Source organism: Myotis lucifugus, unplaced genomic scaffold, assembly GCF_000147115.1.
Source record: "Myotis lucifugus unplaced genomic scaffold, Myoluc2.0 scaffold_265, whole genome shotgun sequence".
NCBI lineage: Eukaryota > Metazoa > Chordata > Mammalia > Chiroptera > Vespertilionidae > Myotis > Myotis lucifugus.
The window spans coordinates 258,292-274,481 of NW_005871313.1; the positions used below are offsets into that span (position 1 = coordinate 258,292).

Sequence of the window (16,190 nt, forward strand, 5' to 3'; positions counted from 1 at the left end):
AAAGAAATACCTAACATTCTGCTCATTACATAGTTAAATCCAAATGGCATAATACATATCTTTGTTCTAACAGCCCAGTGTCTTTGGACATTACAGAACTTTTTAAACTTTGGAATCAGATTGGACACAGTCATTATCATTTTGTGTTCTACATTAATTTTTGCATGATACTTGCATTTTAACAACAACTGGTAAAACTTAGCTTTTTAGGATGTCATGGAAAGGAATGTAGTGATCTAATGCTGAAATTGTGAACTACCTCAAAGTAGTAGTTCACAGTGTCCAACAGATACATTTGGAATCTGACCCCTATTCTCATGTAAACTTGGCTGTCATTTAACATTATCATTTTCCTCACCTGCAAAATAGGATAATCAACTCTACACACAGAATATTGTAGGAACTAATTAGTGGAATCACTTGCATAATAAAAACTTGGCACATGGTCAGTATTATTCAAGAAACATTTTGGCCTACTAATTAATAGTAAGAGTTACTGAGTAGTTGAAGATTTTATTTGCACTCAGACTTGATAACTAAGTTGCATGACAGTGGTTGTATTTGAAATAAAAGTTTAAATTAGTCAGAATATTTCAGAAGTTATCAGAAACCAAAATTTAAGTGGAGGAACTATTAGGTTTAGATTTCAGTTTGAGTTTTACTACTCACTAGAAAAGTAACGTGGTCTCCCTTTCCTCATCTTCAAAATGGTGCAAATAGTATCATGATAGGTGTAGTATTAGATGTAATTTCCACTTTTCGGTAAAAGTAAAGGACACTCGATAAATGTGAGTTTTCTTTCTTCCTGTGTTTTAGAGATTGTTTTCCCAATGAGACTGAATTTTATGAGATGCTCAACCATTGAGCCACACTCGCTGGGCCAATCAACTTATTTTAAAAATAAGTACTTATTAACAGTTTTATTTGTTCTACTACAATTGAATTCTTTTCTTAAAACAGATTTATTTGTTTATAGATGGTGCACAGTTTTGTAGATTCCCCAATTGGGTAGCTCTAATTCTTAGAAAACAGGTTCCTTAATTTTTTCAATAAGAATTTTTTTCAAAATGAGTTACTCCCTCTTGCCTGACTCAAATCTCCCTGGTTTTAATTTAAGTTTCTTAATCTCACATTCCATTCTTGAACTTGAAAAGCAGCTCTTAAGCCTTCTTGGTATAATCTTAGCAATGATTGTACAGAGTGTGTCAATCTTGGTATAATGGTATTGGTAGAATGTTATTTTAGTAAGATCTGCCTCTCTCTCTTCTTAACACCGTATTGATCTACAGAGCTCAGTGCTCAGAATGGGATCCTGCAATAGGAGGTGAGGCACACCAAATGACAAGACTTACTTATGGAAAATAAATGGAAAGTAGGCAATGAGGGATTGGCAAGGGTAGGAAGTAGATATTTTAGGAATTCTCTTAAATTTGGACTCTTTACTAAGTCTAAAACTTAGTACTTGTTCAGTAATTTTCTGCATTTTTAAAAGAAATAGATAACTAGCTTTCTTTGTGGAATTATGTTCATGTTCCATGCCTAGAGATAAAAAACAATGGACTAATGTTTATGTACAGTCACATATTCCATGTTATTCTCAGCATTTTTGTTTCTCTATCTTGAGATTTACAGTTCTATTTAGGAATTATCCACAAATAAATAATGATTACATTAAAATACACGGGGCAGGTGGGGAAGGAATGATGGAAAAGACAAATATCCATATCTTAATAGTAGTTGAACTTCGATGAGCGCTGTATGACTTTACTTTATAATTTCCACTTTTCTGTAGTTTTAGATTATCTTTGAAAAGTAAATGAGTATTTGTAATTCGAAACATGAGTTTGTTATATTTTATATAAGCAAAGAAATCAAATGGATGCATCAAGTACTATGGTCAGTCTATTTCTTCAAACTATTTTTACTTAGTCAAACACAATCCTGATCATCTTAATACAATGATATGTAATACTTCTGAGCACAAATAGACACCTTAATAAAGATACAGAATAAAATCTTTTGTCAATCTCCTTTTTTCAATATGCAGCACAGAGGAGAATAATAATAAAAGCAACAACAAAAGTGCTTAAAATATATTACTATCTGAATGCTAATCATTTAATATTTTCTCTCTCTTTCTCTTCAGTCAGGTGATTGCAAAGTGCTTAAATATAATTAAGGAGAAGAGACAACAAATTATATAACCCTCCAACAGTATCCCACACTTTGATTTTAAGTAGAAATTGTAGTTTATGCTTTGTTTTTCAAAAAATTACTAGTACAATCAATACTATATATATGATTGTTTTGTTGTTATATAAGCTTTTAATAGATAATCTCTAACATATTATTTGGTGGCATACCCTCTGTTGATTAAAGATAGGTTTCCTCATTAAAAAAACACACATAGAAGTAATAGTAATTGCCTATATTAAGCAGAAATGTTAAAGTTCATAAAGCTTGAAAATCTTTTAGCAATAACATATATGCAATTACAATGATTACTCTTAAATGATTGTCCCTGGTTTGAAAAAGAGTTTGGTTTGCCATTTAATAATGAAGCCTTTTTGCACAATACTGCCTTGACTCAGCAGAGCTGCAATCAGGTGTAGAACACTTTGGCTTTTAAATATTAAAATATATTGGAGCAGATAGATGCCTAAAATATACTTTTATAATAGGAATAAAAAACAGGTTAATAAATCCACATTCATTTTATATTTGATTGCTAACTATATAAAAGAGATTTTTAGTTATGATCTGTCTCACATAGAAAGTCTTATTTTCTAAATATAGACTTGATTTTAGAAGTAATTGCTTGCTCAACTCTGTTCTTTCTGGAAAACATTGCAAAATAGTGTGTGTCTGCAAGTTAAAACCATATAATACAGCAGGCTGAAACTGAACAGAATTTGATTGCAGACCTGCCTATATTTTTCTTGGTTTTTTCATCAGAAACATATCTTGGTAGAATGTGTTCAGGATTTTTTGAACAGTCCATGGAAGGTGACAGGGATGTTAATCTCCACTTCAGCCCTGGCAACTTCACTCAAGTCCTTGGCATTCAGAATCAGGAGATAAGCAGGCTTTTGTCCTGTTCCAGGGCTCACCACCACACTCAGAACTACACCTGTCAATCAGAAGTAAATAAAGTAATGTTGAATTTGTAAAAAATGCCCAGGGACATAGATTAAATGTAACTGAAATAATACAGGAGGTATTACATTGACATATAAAAAGAAAATGACAGCCTGGCCTGTAGGACGGGGCAATAGGGTTAAGCCTTGGACTGACCTGTTGGCAAAGCCATAAACAAGTCCCAGCTTAGAGGTCACAGTCCTCTTAGCATAATTAGGCTTGACCTTATGACGCTCCCTAGATCTTATCTGGGTAGCTAATGGGCTGAGGGAGACGCAGCAAGTGCTGCCAAAACAAGTGAAACTCACAAGAACATTGTAACTATGGTGACCACTACCTTGTTTACCTGTGGCTATAAAATAAAGGCTCAGCTTGCCTCTGGATCTCTCTCTATGGCCTCAGCCAGGCACAGGAAGATCCACCTAGAAAGACCCAGCTTATTCTCTTTGTCTGTCATTTCTTCATCCCTTCACCTCCCTCACTCAGGCTTTCAAACCCTTGGCTGAGCTGGCTGGGCACACTGGCCGGTGTGGGTCAGTGGTTGAGCATCAACCTATGAACCAGGAGGTCATGGTTCAATTCCCAGTCAGGGCACATGTGTGGAGGAGGCAGCCAATCAATGATTCTCTCTCATCATTGAATTGATGTTTCTATCCCTTTCTCTCTCTGAAATCAGTAAAAACTTATTTTTTAAAAAAGAAAGAAAATGACAATATTTTGTTTTGACTCTTCCACCACCTTACTATGTGTCCACCCTGGAGGGGTCTTTTAAACTCCTCATGTTTCCTAGATTATAAACTCTAGGAAGGGAGTAACCAGATCTGTCTTGCCTACTGTCATATCCTGAAAGCCTGCTACAATGATTAGAACATAGAAAGTATTCATTAAATTTTTATTGAATGAATTGATCTGTATTCTTATCTGTAACATAAGATATACCATCTGTTCTACCTACTGCAAAAAAAGTGTTGTAACAAAAAAATGTGTACTAAAAGACTTTGACAACAGTAACGTATATTATTTCTATAATTTCCAAGACCTAGCTGGAAACTTATCTCCTTCAAACAGAAGGAGAGCAAACCTTTTGCAGTTTTGACTGGATGGACTGTATGTGTAAACTCATTTCACATGACATGACTCCACAGTTCTTTATTTTTTCATTTCTCTGTGGTTTTCCATGATTTCATCCCAGCTAACTAATAGTTAACTAAGACTGATGTTTGTAGTTGAGTTGCTGTTTTATAGGCTGTATATCTGGTCTCTTTCTAGCCCCAGCTTTCTAAAAGAAATAAACAAAACTAGAGCCACAAAGCTACAGTCTCATTCTCTTTGATCTGTTAGAATACTCAATTTCCTTTCTCAGAACTTCTTTCCTCCCCCCTATAAATGTATGTAGGTAAAGAAAGGCAAAAGCCTAGAATTCATGCTGCTCTTTCCTCCCCCCCCACTCCCTCATCTAGAACAGTATTGGTGTCCATCATGACACCAGATGGTGCCTTAGCATTTTTTCCAGTAGTAATCAAGGCAAACTGACCCCAAGATTACACTTATTTTCAAAGAAGTTTACATTCAGTAGTATTAAGGATCATTTCTGAACATTAGGGAAAAATTACTATGACTCCCCTCTTAGTGAACTAACTACATGAACTCCAGTAAGAAGAGAATGTTCAGACACATCCAATGCTTTCATTACCATCATCTTCCTCCAAGGCTTCTGGGTGAGAAACAAAGATGGGTTCTGATGGATAGGAATCAGGCTCTTGCCAGACCCAAGTTTCTTTAGTTTTGACATTCAATTTACAAAGCTGTTCGTTAAGAAAGAAAAAATCAGTCAGTCAGTATGCTTTACTTGACTAGCATGTGACTTAAAGTACTGCTCTAATACCAGTAAGATGGATTCATTACCCTGTCTGGAACAAAGTGGTTCAAGCCAAGTCCATATGTGTAAGTATAAGGTTTCCCACCATACTTCTGGTAATTGATTTGAGGAAACTCAAACGCTACAAAACAGAGCACATGCTTAAGAAAACCCAGTGAATCTCTGAATGGAACATTTGTTCCCTCTCATGTGAGGTTTTCTTCTACATTATCTCACCTTGACGAGGCCCTGCAAAGAGAACCTCAGGTTCCAGCCAGATGGTCTCGTCACTGCACAGAATTGCAGTGGCAGTGGTGTTGGACAGTGTGACTAAATTCTTGCCTGTGTCAGCCTAAGAGAGAGGATAACAGAAACCTCAGCAAGCAAGAAAGAAAAACCAAGGAGCCATAAATCAAGGAAGGAGTCTTCCTGAGTTTTGTCTCCTGAGCTCTTTACTTAAGTTAACATGTAGGGAGGAACAGTGCAGAAACTCTGGAAGCAGAGCCCAGGAACATGACTGAGAAAGCTGTCTGGGCCTCTGTCAATGGGAAAGTCACATGACCTCTCAGGTCTTCAATCTTCTCAACTGTGAAATGAGACTGTTCTCAAAGAAAAAGGCCTCTGAGGAAGGGCCTCCGGAAAAAAAATAAGCAAGTATTTCTCTGCAGAACAACAAAGACGTCACCTCTTAGGGATCCATTTACAGTGTTCATCTCATTTATAGTTAGGGCATATTTTGATTTTGTTTGAAAATATTGTGCATTTATGTTGTTAAAAAGAAGAAAATAGGAAAACTACTAGACAAGATGTTTTCTAAGATTTTTTTTCACTCCCCAACCCCCAATGCATGTGATATTCATGAAAAGAATGGATACCACAAGCCCTTTCTAAGAATATATTCATTTAGTAGTATCTGCATCAAATACTTGAGTACATGTATTGTGCTAGGCTCTATTCTAGGCATTCGGGATATTTCAGAGAATTAAGTCCCTGTCCTCATGAAGCTTACATTCCAGTCTGGGGACATAGACAATAAATATAATTAATGGACAAGTGTATAATATGTCATAAATATGGGGAGAAAAAAATAGAGCAGAGTAAGGGGGAATCAGAAGTGTGAAAGGCAGGTGAGTTGTAATTTTAATAGGTAGTCAGGGTGGGCCTCATTGAAAAGGTGACATTTGAGACAAAACTGGTAGGAGGTGAGGAAGTTAGCAGTGCTCTGGCTGTTCTGTTGAGACTTGGGAGGAGGGGGGCTGCAAGAGTGGACTCAGGGAAACCAGTTTGTTTTCTAGTAGTCTGGTCAAAAGAAAACAATGGTTCAAGCTAGGCTAGTAACACTGGAGTCAGTGAGAAATGAAAGGTTGAGCCGAGAGGATTTCCTAATATATAGGATATGGGGTGGAAGAGGCATGAAATTAATAGAGGAGTCAAGCATGACTCCGACATATTTGGCCTGAACAATTAAAGGTTGTCACAAAAGGGATTGGGCTTTTGAAGGTGGGGTGAATTTTTTGGTGGGGAAGAGGAGAAATTTAGGTTTTATCCTGTTAAGTTTGCTATGTCTGTTGGACATCCAAATGGAAACATAGAATTGGCAGTAGCATATATGAGTTGAAAGGAAAGTTGAGTTGAAAGGAAAGTTAAAAAGATAATTTTGGGCTGCTTTAAAGCATGAGTCTTTACAAAGGGAGTGAAAGTACAAATAAAAGGTAGAACAAAAGGCTGAGTTCTGATGCCCTCCAACATGACGAGGTCTACAAGAAGAGAAATGAGGGAATAGCTGGTGGGGGCAAGAGAAGTCAAGAGAAAGATTTTGTAAGAGGGAAAAATAATACCATGATAGAGTGATCCAATGAAGAGGGGAGAAGAGTGATGCTACAGGAAAGAGGGGGAGTGATGTCCTTGAGTGGGTGAGGGAGGATGGGAACAACTAGTTCTGGATAAGACGATGGATAACTTCAGTATGAGTTACAGATGCTGGTGGGTGGGTAGATGTGGTGGCAGAAGTCTACGTTCTTTTCTGATTTCCTTCACTCATTTCAGTGAAATAGGAAGCAGAGCCATCAGCTGAGTATGAGTGTGAAGGTGGGAAGTGTTAGAAGTTTGAAGGGAGGAGGGTGTGAAATATTTAACTAAGAAAGTGGGAGAGTAAATGAAGTTGGGAAATGTTGTGGTAAGATTTGTGGTCATGTATTTAAAAACGAACCAATTAACACGATTGTGTGTTTTCAACACTTAATTTCAGCCTCAGAGGCATAAGCATGGAGTGGGTAGGGTGTTTAATTTAACACGTTAACTAGGGTTGTGGTTCTGACAAATGAGTTTGATAAAATAAGAAAGAGACACAGGAAATAATGATCTATACAAGAGGATGCTTATAATTATTGACCATGGAATTTTAATTGAATGAGAATACTTGTCTTTCTCTGACTGGCTTACTTCACTTAGCTTAAGGATAAGTCCTCAAGGGAGTTAAGGATTATAAGAAGGTAGGAGATTGAAGGTTCCTGGTGAGAATTGCAGTAGAGCAGGTGATTTTGAAAGAGGTGTTAGTCAGAATGTGTCACGCATGAATTTAAGATTATGGATGAAGCACGCAGAAGTCATAGGTAATGCCAATGTCAAAGCCATAAGAACGAGTGGCTTTGACAGAATGGAAGACAGGATCAGTGGAAGAGGTCAAGGAACTGAAAGGTTAGATTGTTGGAGGAATCACTTCTGATGTGTATCTTGAAATCCCTGAGAGTCAGGAGTAGATCTGTAGATCTGGGAAGTGTGACATTAAATCAGAAGGGAGAGAGAGTGGCCGTTAGTAGATGAAAGCAATAATGAGAAAAACATATATATACACAACACACATACCACTTGGCCACATAATGAGCTAAAATGAAATTTAAAAAGAGGATATTTTAGCCTGGCCAGTGTGGCTCAGAGGTTGAGCATGGACCTATGAACCAGAGGTCCCAGTTTGATTCCCTGGTAGGGGGCATGCAGGAGGCAGATGATCAATTATTCGCTCTCATTATTGATAGTTTCTATATCTCTCCCCCTATTTCTTCCTCTCTGAAATCAATAAAAATGTATTTTTTTAAAAAATTGGGAGATTTTAAGGATAGATGGAAGATACAATGGTTTGAAAGCAATAAAGTGGAACAAAGAGGACCCCTTACCCCAATTTCAGACCCCATGGTGCAAGGGTTGTAGGAGAAACCACCTCCCCTGGAAATTGCTGCTGAGGAGAACAAGGTTTTTGGGAATCAGATTTTTCTAAAGATAGAAGGTGGAGGGAACATTTGAGAGGAAGATGGTGATATATTATGAATTAAGAGGTAATGGTGGAGGATTTTCAGGATAGGGAAGCGGATGAGAGATGAGGAGCAAATAGAGGAATGGATTTTGTGTAATATTCTGGTTCTATCTGAAATCTATGTAGATGATAGTTACCTTGTCAATATTCAAAGGAAGTACATATCTTCTAACTTCAGGCTGGGGAGCCTTGCTGGCATTTTTCTTCACCTCTTCCCAGTTCTCACGTAGATTGGCTAAGTATAAGTAATTATAAACAAATTCAAACCTGCCAAGATAAGGAGTCAAACATGAGCACACATAATTACAAATAATTTCAGAGAGACATTCAATCTATTTAAAAGCCTGCCTGTTCTTTATTTCCCTACCTGGATACTGCTAGTGACCCAGGTATATTAAAGCCATTTTTTTTCTGCCCACACAAGATGGGGTAAGAAAGAAACCTGCCTCCTGGATATACTTAAATAACATCAGCTTGACACTTTCTGTTCTGCTTCTCAATTCCCATCTGTCTGTGACTTTAGGCACTACTGTCTTTAGTGATCTGGCTAATTTGAAGAAAGCGTGCCTCTTGCTCCCAAACCCAGGATAGGCGGAGTTCAAGGTCCCTTAAGGAATCTTGTCAAGTTTAAGTGAAGTTGAGTTTAAGTTCACATATCAGTTCAGAGAACCTTATCTTTTCAGGTCTGGTTCATGGACCTGATGCATTTTAAATCAGTAACCATGGTTTTGATGTTCAGTTTGTGTTTCTGGTTACCTAAACTATCTACAGCTTTTTTCAATGATGTCTTGAAACTTAAAGCATACTTCTTACTTTTTAGAATGTAATTTAATTTAACTATTGAGAGAAGCATCTTTGATAAAAAAAAAAGGCCCCTAATTTCCAGGAGCAACTAGAGATGTAACATTTATCCACTGTCCTTTCTTACCCTTTCCAGCAACAGAGATCCACAATCAGAAACTCATTGTCTTCATAGGTATTGATGTGGTGGAAAAGGTTAAAAGGAGAGGTCCTGTATTTGTTATTGAGATACTTTCTTCTTTTTTTGTCAGCAACATGAAGCCACACCTTGAACATGAGAAAAATATTTTGATGCATTTAATAAGGAAAAAAGAGTGCATTATGAAGCACACCTTCTTCAGCATCATAAACCTGACAAATAAATGTAGGACTTACTCCCATGGTTTCATTGGACTCAAAACAATCCATGTAGTTGGCTCCCCAAAGACTCCATGAAGAGAGGAACTTGAACAGGTTAATTTTGACGGGTGTCTCCACAAAAACAATGTAGTTGGGAGTCAAGCCAAAACTGTTCAGAAACACAAATGGACTTGTGAGTGGGACAGACATATTCTCGAACCACAAAGAAATGTGTATACATGAGTGTGCTCAGTTACTGGAATAGACAGTAGCTATGTGACATTAATTATGTTTAAATTTAGGTTTCTTCAAGATAATGTAATCAGGATTGGTATAAAAGATAGGCAAAGCAGATATTAAAATTAAGTTTTCCTGAAGATCCAGAGCAGCCCTTCAAGTTACCTATGGACGTAAGATGGCTTGAATCGTTCACTGCAGGGGAATTGTACAACGACTTCTGACTTGCTTATTGGATCTTCCTTGTCTGAAATAAAGTGGTTTTAAAAGGCTTTGGAACAGCCAGCCTTTCTTTTTTCTTTTTTAAAAATACAAAGCACGTAGAACATCTTATGCGAGTAAAGAAATACATTTTAAGATCTTGATTTTTCAGAGCTTATGTTCGTTTCCTTAGTCATTGGCATTTCTTAGCGAAATTTCATGTGAAGCTGCAATCGCTCAGGAAAATCCAAATAGCAGCGGATTTGGGAAAGTGCACTTCCACAGTGTGGCAGGCAGAGCACAGTGGAGTCACATCTTACACCTGGAGGTGGGTTCTAAGTCAGGGGACTTACCACAACTTTAGCATGGTCACAGCCTTTCACAATACTGCCTACAGCAGTGGTTCTCAACCTTCCTAATGCCGCGACCCTTTAATACAGTTCCTCATGTTGTGGTGACCCCCAATTTCATTGTTACAAATTGAACATAATTAAAGCATAGTGATTAATCACAAAAACAATATGTAATTATATATGTGTGTTCCGATGGTCTTAGGCAACCCCTGTGAAAGGGTCATTCGACCCCCAAAGGGGTCGCGACCCACAGGTTGAGAACCACTGGCCTACAGACTGAAGAATACCTTGGATTGTGTCAATAGCCTGGCACAGTAATTATTATGCACATTAAAGTTCACTTAGTACTAAGTGAGTAGTCTTCAAAACCTTACTGTATATTAAAATCCTATAAAGGACTTAAAAATGTTATTGGGGCCCCACTCCCAGAATTATTCAGTTGGTTTGAGTGAGACTCAAGATTCATATTTCTAACAGGTTCCCAGATGCTGCTGCTGGTGGGATTACACTTTGAGAACTATCTAAGCAATACTAAACAAAAATCCATATATATTCATATAATTCTGTCATCAAGATGGTTATCAAATTTCTGACAATGAATGGAAGGTGAATAGAAAATTCTAAAGAGTACTCTCTCTTCTCTTTTAATACTCTTTAGCTATTATATTAATATGAGTCAATAGGTTTGTAGTCTTGTGAGTTAAACATACACAAAATAGTACATTCTCATAAATGGGTGTATGTTATTATGCAGATGCATACGTTTGAATAAAAATTTAATTTCAGTTGGCACATGAATAAATGCCTAATAAATGTTTGCTACACTTGATTCCAAATCTTATGTAACCAAGTCTGCATATACACTACATCTTTGACACATGCAGAAATAGAACTTTGCCATTTGCTTTCTGTCTTTTCAAGTTGTCATTTCCTGCTATTGTGCCCTTGGCCATTGGTAGGGGTGAGGGCAGTTGTCCTGAAATCGGAGAGTAATTTAACTGCATATTGTGCTATTCTAACATTTTGATCTGGCATCCAGTATTTTCAGTAACTTCCATACAATATAGATACTTGTTTCAAGAGGAATCAAATTGGTAAACTGACCTGCTTGTAGTGGAGGGATCTTTACAATATTGTAGGCAATTGAAAAATTTTTCCCAAAGCAGTTACCAATGTTATAAACAGTGCCATCACTTTCAATGTGGGGGTGAGCTGTGGCTCCATTGACGGAGACATAGTTGCAAAGATCAACCTATGGAGGGAGAGCAAATGTCATCCATGTTAAGAGAAAGATTGTGCTACACCTTTGGTCCCTAGTTCTGACCTCATCACTACTTCTTGCACCCTCACCCTAAGTGCACTTCCTCTTTCGTTCTATCTCTCTGGGTCCTACCCTCTCTGAAGTCTGCTTGAATTCCCATCTTCAGTGCAGAGCTCTCCTCTGATCCCCATGCTGACCCCCTGTGCCTCTGAAATCTTGGAGTTCTCCCTGGCTGTGCTCTTTAATTGACGCATACCATACACTGCTCCAGTTAGTTATTTTCCTTTTGCACATGCAGGTTGTCCTCAAACAATGATAAATTTGAATCCTGGGATTTCTTTATAGTCCCCTTCATTGTATTAGATGAATTGTATGAAATTGCTGATATCTAATAATTTTAATTTTATAAAAATAGCGATTTTGTATGTTATAACCTAAATCTCAAATCCAGGTTATAGCACAGAGTATGAAACTGGAATTGGAAGGAACCCCAGGATTCATCTAGTATAGAAAGTCTTAACCTAAATAGATTTCAGGGAAACCATGAACCTCCTGGAATGAAATGCAAATATTTTTAGAGAGAGGATTTACACTTTAATTCAATTTGGAATCTCATAAGAAATCCAGAACCACAAATCCTGCACAAAACTCTCAATTTACAGGAGAGACAGAGGTCCCAGAGAGGTTAAGCAACTTGTTCAAGGACACAGAGCCACATGTTGGCAAAATCAGCACTAGAATTTCTACCTGAGACCTGCTCAGTAAAGATTTATTGAATGAATAATTGATGGAGTGTATATTTATTTAACCATTTTTTTTCTATTTGATTAGGAGAATATCTTTTAAAACATAGGGAGTTTTTAGCATCTTTACTTCAATAATAGCCAAGACATTCACTCATTCATTCATTCATTCATTCACCATTCATTAAATACTCTTTGAGCTTCTATTATAGACCAGGCACCGTGCCAGGATCTAAAAAAAACAGATATGGTCCATGCTTTCAAGGACGTCAGTCTAGACTTTTGCTGTCCAATATTGTAGCCACATGTAATGATTTAAATATAAATTAATTATAAGTAGATAAAACTTCAAATTCAGTTCCTCAGTCACATTAGCCACATTTCAAGTGCACAGTAGCACTTGGACAATGCAGACACAGAATTTGCCTTCACTGTAGAAAGTTCTATTTGACAGCACTGTGTTGGGACAATAAGCTGGCATACAGACAGTGCTGTAAGTGTAAAATGGTACCTGTAGAGAAAGGCCATCTGGCCCAGCCAGACCAGGAGGTTAGGCAGAGCTTCCAACTAATGCTTGAAAGATGAATAAAAGTGATTCAGGTGGACAAGGATGACAGTGTGTTCCAGGGAGCGGGAACCCCAATATGCAGGCCCAGAGTTGTGAAACAGCATGTGCTGTTTGGAGACTACTAATCGTTCAACACACAGTCATGAAGGGCATGAATGGAGGAGGGGAAATCAGCCACAAAGGCCCTTGTTTGGATTTTATCTTGGAAACTATGGGTGCCCTAGATGGAGTAACACATTCATACTTGCATTTTAGAAAAAAAAAACTACTTCTACTGAAGTAAGGAAGTTGTATTTACCATAAGAAATCCGGCAGGAAGCAAAGGCACTGATTAGGAGGCTATTTCAGTAATAGTAAACAAAACTTCAACTCCTAAAACTTAAATTTTTATATGAAGTCAGGATACAACACTATTCACAATGGAACCTGACCTCTAATAAAGTCTATTCTGGAGCCATATCATGAACTTTGTATTTCCAGTTAAATGACCATGACAGTTGGAATACAGATTCACTATCAGAGTCCTCTCCAGTTTTTCTCTAAGTGATCTACACACAGGTGATTACAAACATACATCAAAAACAAGAAAGATCCATTGAGAGTATGTTAAGCCTTAGTAAATAGTCTGTTGGGAGTTACTAATCAGCTTGTGATATTGAGATCCAGGGTTGGAACTATTTTTCCTTTCTATTCTTACTACACTACATTTCTGGTCTTGAATTCTACCTAACTGATCTCCTAGCTCTTTTATCTCTCTTGCCCTCCCATATAGCTTATACATGGCAGATTAAATATCCCAAAACACAGGTCTGCTTATATCACTTTTCTGTGCGAAAACTTTCAGTAGCTTCATAACTTACTACATATTTTTGTCCATTATTCAAACTTTTAGTTTCACCCTACCCTTGACATTGCATGCTCTTCACTAGTTCTTAACTGAAAGTGATATTGCCCCCAGGGGGAGAATTGGAAATGTTGAGGAACATTTGGGTTTTCCCATTGATTCAGGACATGACTGGTATTCAGTGGATGGGACCAGGAATGCCAAACCTTTGCATGTGTGGGGACAATCCCCACAATGATGAATTATCTCCCACTCAATGCCACTAGCTTCTCCATTGAGAAATACTGCCAATCTAGTCAAATTAATTATTCTTTCATTTCCATGAACATATCCTTTCTTTTCCCACCACTATGCCTTTGATTATGTTACTCCCTTTACCTGAAATGTTCTTTTTCCAAATTCACTGAAGTTTCTCCCCTTTAACTACTAACTCAAATGCAAGCCTTTTTAATCTTCCTTAATCTGCACCACCTTATATCTTCCAACTCCTGCCAGAAGTAATCTCTTTCTTCTTCCTGCTTTCATGGAAGATTTTTCTCCTCCTAAAGGACTTATCACATTATGTGTCCTATTAAAGTTGCATATTTATTTGATTTCTCCAACAAGATGTTAAACTTTCTGAAGACAAGAACAATGCCTTTAAATAGTTACATCTTAATAAATATTGGTTGAAAATGTGTATCCATTTCACTGAATGCTGCATTGAGATTGTCTAAGTTGTCAGCAAAATTTGTCTCTACTGTTGCCTATATTTTTCTCTATGCTATTTCATTTAAAATATAGCTTCATTTCTAATAAGAAGTATCTATAAGGGGCAAATAGGTGCAACATACTTGTCTGGAATCATGAATAGCAGGGTTTTCAATAATAATAGCTATAATTTTTTTGAACACCCAATATGTGCCAGGTTCATGCTAGCCTATAAAAGCCAGTAAGGGCAGGGACCATGCTGTTTCACACACTCATGTATCTGCACCCAGCATATGTTCTGGTACATGTCAGGGACTGAAAAATAGTGTCCCACAAATGCATTTTATACAGTTTTATTTTAACCCATATAATAAGTTTTTCAGATGAAGAAATAAAAATTTGCCCTATGTCACATAGCTAGTAGTTGATGATAAAGCAAGAATTTGAAAATTTGTCTGGCTTTCTTTCTTTAAAAAATATTTTTTAATTGATTTCAGAGAGGAAGAAAGAGGGAGAGAGATAGAAACATCAATGATGAAAGAGAATCATTGATTGGCTGCCTCCTGCACACCCCCTACTGAAGATGGAGGCCGAAGCCCAGGCATATGCTCTGACCAGGAATTGAACCATGACCTCCTGGTTCATAGGTCAACACTCAACCACTGAGCAACACCAGCCAGGCATGCTCTCCTGTTCTTTCTACCAAATTGCACAGTTGATTTAATTTTAATTCTAAGCTGCAATTCTAAATTCTTGGGCAGTGCCGCCTGAACACTGTATCCTACCTGCTTAATTGTCTCCAAGGTCTCAGGATTAATCTTTGTGATGAAGTTGGTCTCTGTGCAGGCATAGTAATCTTCCCCCACTGGGTAGATATTAACCAGGGCATTGTCAGTTATCTCTACTCCTCGAAAGTAAGAAAAAAACCTGCAGAAGCAAATGGTATTTTTGATCTAGTAACGTTTAACCATGAGAGAAAGGGGGCTAGTGTAAAATGTCTTTAATAACATGCAGTTAGGTGTCACTAACCTGGAAAATATATTCTTGCAGGGATCTGGGAAAGCACAGGTGCCAAATTCTGTTATGACGATCCTTTTCTCAGTCATTGCCCGTACGTAAGCATCAGTGCGGATGAACCTGAAGGACATTAAAACATGGGAAAGGGTCATAGACAGGGACAATCAGTGTGGTCCAGGTGGATGTTAGAATGGTCATGCTGTCCTTATGGAGTCAGAATAATAAATCCACAACATAAAGAATGAAGAGTATTGTCAGGTCACTTTCTCCTAGGGACCAAAGGAGAAAGAGACAATGTGCCATGAGCTTACATGTATGTCTTACAAATCTCACAGTGACAGATGCAGAACTCACAGCTCAGAGAAGTTAAGTGATTGGCATTTGTGGCAGAGCTGGGTTACAATTCAAGTTGGCCAGATATGGAAAACATGCATTTTCCTTATCACACCACGTGGCCCCCATGGTAGTTGACATAAGACCTATGATGTCCTGTAGTCTATAACCCATCAACCTACACTCAGTGGGAAAGACAGGGCATGGTATGCTGAATTATATTCCTTTCAAACTGTTTCTTGTCCCTCTTGTGTTTTTCTTCGATTTTAAAGTTTATTTTGCTACTTTTAAAATTTGGGATCTCTTCAATCCAGTCTCTTGCGCAGGCAGACCACCTGAACCATACCCCAGACTAGATGGCATACAGTGCCTAGGATTTCTCTTGTGGAGAGCCAATGGAAATCTAATTTTACCCTTCTTCCAATCCATATAGTAAGTGTTTAGAATTGCATAGATGAAGAAACACAGTCATGAAGAGGAAAAAAAATACCAAGGTC

At 37.6% G+C, this 16,190-nt stretch overlaps 1 protein-coding gene across 1 annotated transcript; it reads right to left on the bottom strand.

The window, feature by feature from the left end:
* Positions 1-2,017: 2,017 nt before the first annotated feature.
* Positions 2,018-15,476, bottom strand: RPE65 (RPE65, retinoid isomerohydrolase). The gene is made up of 11 exons (XM_006099228.3): positions 15,373-15,476; positions 15,129-15,270; positions 11,342-11,489; positions 9,849-9,930; positions 9,483-9,615; positions 9,235-9,374; positions 8,444-8,573; positions 5,234-5,348; positions 5,044-5,138; positions 4,832-4,943; positions 2,018-3,130 (listed from the first exon to the last, which is right to left on the bottom strand). Exons 1-11 carry the CDS (start codon positions 15,447-15,449, stop codon positions 2,979-2,981), a joined length of 1,326 nt encoding a protein of 441 aa, XP_006099290.3. The 5' UTR covers positions 15,450-15,476; the 3' UTR covers positions 2,018-2,978.
* Between the last annotated feature and the right edge of the window lie 714 nt (positions 15,477-16,190).